The sequence below is a fragment of the Egretta garzetta genome, unplaced genomic scaffold (assembly GCF_000687185.1).
Source record: "Egretta garzetta isolate BGI_Z169 unplaced genomic scaffold, ASM68718v1 scaffold287, whole genome shotgun sequence".
NCBI lineage: Eukaryota > Metazoa > Chordata > Aves > Pelecaniformes > Ardeidae > Egretta > Egretta garzetta.
This window is the reverse complement of record NW_009260435.1, coordinates 234,215-239,286: the sequence shown is the minus strand read 5'-3', so window position 1 is coordinate 239,286 and position 5,072 is coordinate 234,215. Positions and strand designations below refer to the sequence as shown.

At 45.6% G+C, this 5,072-nt stretch overlaps 1 protein-coding gene across 10 annotated transcripts in view; it reads right to left on the bottom strand.

Moving 5' to 3' along the window:
* ZNF592 (zinc finger protein 592) overlaps window positions 1-5,072 on the bottom strand; it is a 44,349-nt gene that overhangs the window by 13,597 nt on the left and 25,680 nt on the right. For 9 of the 10 annotated variants that reach the window (XM_035899405.1, XM_035899407.1, XM_035899403.1 and 6 more), the window contains one exon: window positions 4,017-4,195. In XM_035899405.1, the coding sequence (XP_035755298.1) occupies window positions 4,017-4,195 (179 nt within the window). Of the gene's footprint in view, window positions 1-4,016; window positions 4,196-4,508; window positions 4,981-5,072 lie in introns of those variants that run through there. The other variant, XM_035899412.1, reaches the window with a different exon arrangement.

The window sequence follows — 5,072 nt, the reverse complement described above, 5'->3', positions numbered from 1 at the left end:
GAAAGCCACTTCTGCCACAGGTACAGTGAAGAACTACAATGAAAGCATCTGATGAGACCTCTGGGTAGCAGTAAGCAGCATAAATAACAGTTAGTCCCCAGTACAAAATAAACAGAAAAAGACTATTCAGCTAGGAAATCTTCAGTACCACTGTACAATTGCTTCTGATACTCCAGTAAGCACTAGAAAATGATGACAACAACAGCAAAGGCACTGAAAACAGCAACAGAAACACCCAAAGAACTGATTAAGTTCATTAAAATCATTAAGACACAGGTGTTGCCTGTAAAGTGCTTGCCTGGGAGCTGGGGGGATGCTCCAGGAGGAGAGAGAGGAAGAGGCAGAGGTTGCAGGTGGAGCCAAAGGATGCTTCTCGGCAGTTGAAAACATGGGCCTGGGGCCACAAGGAGAGGCAGGGTCACCCTGCCGGTCCCTGCCTGCTGCTCCTTCCAGCACACTGCTGCAACAGGCCGTGTCCGATACTCCCCCAGGATGGCAACAACTGGCAGCCGTACTGTATTTAGCTTTAATACTGCCTGCTGTGCCCCAAGAGGAGTCACACACCAACACTACAAGAGCACTTGAGGACACAGATGCCTGCCCTCGGCTGCGCCAGCTGTGGGGTTTACCATCCCTACTGGAGCACCTATGCCAACCTGGGACCACAACAGCCTCTCCTAAGAAGATGCAGTCAAAATGACTAATGGCAGACCCTCGCTTAAGCCAGCACTGCACACATGGACCATTACAGCGGAGGAGCTCAGCCAGGCAATCTGGGGGGCCAATGCTCGTGCCAGCAGGACACAAGAGACACGTAAAGGATAACTCCTCCAGTGAGCCTCGAGTTAAGCTGCCTTATAAATATCTTTTTCTCCTTCGTTCTGAGGTCTGCCCTTTGCCAGCAGTGCTTTTTGGGTTTGCGCACTCAGCAGCGCCGTGGCACGGATGCTGCCATCGCAGATGGACCCCAGCTATTGAGCCACTGGAATAGCTCCAAGCGTGTATCAAAACCAAACAAGCTGCTAGATTATCCTTCCCTCCGAACGAGCCTCCCAACAGTGTTCAGGAAACAAGCCCGCGCTTTGAAGTTGCACTTCAAAAGATCATTAGGCAGAAGCCAGCCCCAAGGAGCCAAACCCTCTCCCGCCAAAATATACACAGAAACGGCTTTTTCTTAAATTTAGAGAAGGAAGTGGTGGCAACAGCTGGTGTCACCTTTGGGGAAGCACGAAAACGTTCTGCTCGGGTGGCTCTGCCGTCAAGCCTGATCCTTGTCCATGTGAGACAGGGAGACTTTCTAGTATAGTAACACCAGGAACTGTGTTATTATGGAAGAATAAATTCCCCGAGTCCAAAAGGAAGATCGAATGCTATCTGACGGGCTTCTTCCTCAAACACCCCCCAAACGAACAAGAGATGGTTCTACATTAGCGCTCGGTTTCGGTAAGTACTTAATTTAACATTAGGGATGAAGTAAGTACTAACTTAATGATCACAAGTTAATTTAATTTACAGTAAATGGAAGTTTAAACAACAGCCACTTTGTAATCAAGAATCCCAGTGCCAGAAGGATGAAGTTTGATGAAGTAAACTAATTAGCAGAACAAAGTGGATGAAGGATGTCAAGAGGCTTGCCGTGTAATTTCTGCAAATTGCAAATTCTGCTATCGTCTCCCCAGCACGGGGGAATAATTTGCAAGAGAAGACTCTTGGATAGCCTCAGGGCGAGGAGGGGTGGCGTAAAACTCCTGGAAAGCATCCTGCAAGAGAAGATAAAGCTAAGAGATTTTGTCTTAACCCTCCGAACATGTCCTGTGCTGTCGCTTTCCAGCCCCTCAGCTCTCCAGATGGCACCGAGTAGGAAAATCAGCATCCAACTGAGTCCCACATCAGTGGGGACAGCTGGAAGGTGCTTGGAAAAGGTGGGGAGGTGACACTTGGAGCCAATTGGAGAGGAGCATTTAGGACAGGCTTGTTGATTTTAATTTTTAACTGCAGAAGACCTTTCCCATTTTCAGTGTAATCACTAGCCATGGCTAAACTCCAAATAAAACAATCTTACTCCAAACGTAATTGAATGTGTTGGGGTATTAGCAGAAAACGAGGGAGAATAAGGACTGATCCCAAAAACAAAACCAAATTTATGCATCAGAAATTCAAGAAAAACAGGGATATAGTGAGAAGCAGCAGAAGTCAAGCTGATCCTGGGAAGGATTTAAAAGAACTCCTCAGCTTTTCAGCTCTATGAGGAACAAAAGTGAAAGAAAAGAAGTGAAGTTGTTCCATGACCACAGGGCAGATGCCATGGATTATCTAGATGCGGTTCTGCAACTAAATTTATTTCTTCTCTTTTCAGCAAGGCCAATGACATCAACCCTGCAGGCCAATGACATCAACCCTGCAGCAGAGACAGGCAGAATAACAAGGATGGCACAGCCAAAAGTTCACCTGTCTGGTGGACTCAGTTTTCACAGATGAGATTGAGCAGATGCGGATTAGAGGAGAAGTTAAGAAAATTCAGCTTCCGGAGAAGTTGGGTAAAGCTAAAAATCCCTAAGTATTGTTCTTGAGCTCTGTCTTGGTTTAGATCTTCATTAAAGTCCCTGGCACAGAAAGCAGTATTTGCTAATGACATCTTTGGACGGATGGAAGCTTTCGTTGCTGACCAGGATTAAGGCATCATAAAGATATTACTGTAATACATCTGGAATTAAAAATGTTTTTTAAAAATGCCAGATCATACACTTAAGAGCCAGGACCAAGCTCTGCGGTACACTGCATGCCCATCAGTTGGGAACAGAGGAGAAAGGACTTGCACTGGATCACTGCTAAAGAACCGAGCTTCCTACATGGTGCAGCTCAGGCCAGCGTAACCCTGTCACACATCATTGATCGAGGCATCGATGGGGATGGCGATGCTGCACAAGCAGCTCAGCACAATGAAGCTGTGCCCGCATTTGGGATTCTCAGGTGCCGGCGAAGTCCAAAGAACTGCACGAAACCTGTGGCTAGTCTTCTGACATCCACTCCATTTCCATTTTTCCACCTCAGGGAAGACATTTTTTTTTCCAGGTTTCCTCCTCTCTCAGATTTGAACAGCCCAAGTATCACAGCCATTTTAATTTGCAATGGAGTTAATTCTTTGTTGTGGACTGTGCCCCCTCAAATCAGATCCCACATAAAACCACCCTATCTTATATAATTAAATTTAGAATTAGTTCGTTATGTATCTCATGTCTTCATGGTTGAAAGAAAAAGCCCTTGAAAACCCAAGTGTGATTTCGGAGCAAACCACGGAGTGGAGGCTTCCTGAATTTGCAGACATCTTAAAAGAACAGCTCCAAGAGCAGAAACTGCCTTATTCATTTTAAATTTCAAAGCATTTAATGGCAACCGGAGAAAAAACAGTACTTTAAGGGATCTTAAAAGGTCGCCTAGTCTCATCTCCCAAGCAAATAATCTGTGTCTTAAGAGCCATGCTGCAGCTGAGGTCATCTAAACATGCCAAGGAGGAAAGGCTTGTATGGAAAAGTAATGTCTCTTATTAAAGCAATTGGTTTGGTTGGAGAAAAGACAACACACACGCATACACATCACCACATCCAGAACCTCGGGAGCCTTCCTCCACCTGTCTCCATTCATGAGAATTGTTTGGAGAGCTCTAGGGGCATACAACAAAATAATCTATGCCCTTCTTGTGAAGGCACACATCCCTCCGTCCATTAAAACTGCCGTAAGTATAAGTTCAAACCTTAAAGAGATCTAGAGGATTAAGATCTGCAATCTTTTTGCTGTAAATACCAATCCTGAGACACCCGTCTGCAACTTGAAGCCCTCTTAAATCCATTCAGTAATTCCCCATTTCGAATGTGTTTTGTCATGCAGAAAACCATGCCAGGCCTGGGCTACGTCCTCTTTTGTTTCTGCTGTAAGGAAGACACATTTCCAATGATCTAAATCCAAGCTTCCCATTCCCTCTCACTGTCTCGGCACAGACCCTCTGGAGCCACACAAACCTGAATCCGACTTTGCGGGAGTAATGCAGGCAGTTCTCCTTGACGTGCGTTTGAAAATAGGCAGAGCGGCAGACGGCTCCGCACTCCGGGCAGCAGTATGGAGACTTGTGAGCGTGGATCCTCTGGTGAGCACAGTAACTGCACTGGTTGGGCAGCATCATCTGGCACACTTGACATGTCTGATGAAGAGAAAGGTTACATTAGTTAGTTATTCTCTATTTGCTTTCCCCCTGCCCCAAACTCACCCTGTAACATTTATATCACCCTATAACACCTATATTCCTATAGGGGAAGCTCCAGCATATCCCTCTCGTATTAGCCTTAACTCTATGACACTCCTTGGCTAGCCTCGTTATCATCTTTTCCCACACCAACCCTAACAACTTCCATAATTAGCCATTCCTGATGACAGCATCTGCTCTTAAACCATGTCCTCTGTGTTTTATTTCCTTTTTTTTTTCTCCCCTAAAAAAGGAAAACAAAATCTGTCACCTCTTAGCTCTGAAGATGTTCTGCTTGGTCACTGCTTTCACTTCAGCATTCAGGCACTTGAGAAGAAAAATGCTTTTCTCAACAAGCCCTCACCCCACACCAAAATCACCCCAAACAAGCAGGAAAACTCTATTATACCCCGACTCAACCCCCTAACACTGCTGAACACAGTGCTGACACACAGCCGCTTTCCCCGCCACACCCACAGCCCTGTCTCTTGCAAAATTTCTTTGGACCAGATGAAATCTGAACTTTCAAAGAATACAAACCACATGTGCTATGATATTCTTACAGAAACTTCTTGATTACTAGAAATGATGCAAAGACTCCTTCTCTCCCTGCTCTGCACCCTTTATGAAATCCATTTTTTCCCCCTACCCTTAGAAGGGCCGCCCTTACTAGCAATACAGCTTTGCAGAGAAGCATCATTTAGAATCATGGAATCACAGAATCATTTAGGTTGGAAAAGATCTTTCAGATCACCAAGCCCAACCATTACCCTAACCCTGCCAGCCCACCACTAAACCCTGGCCCTAAGCACTTCGTCTGCCCGGCTTTTACATA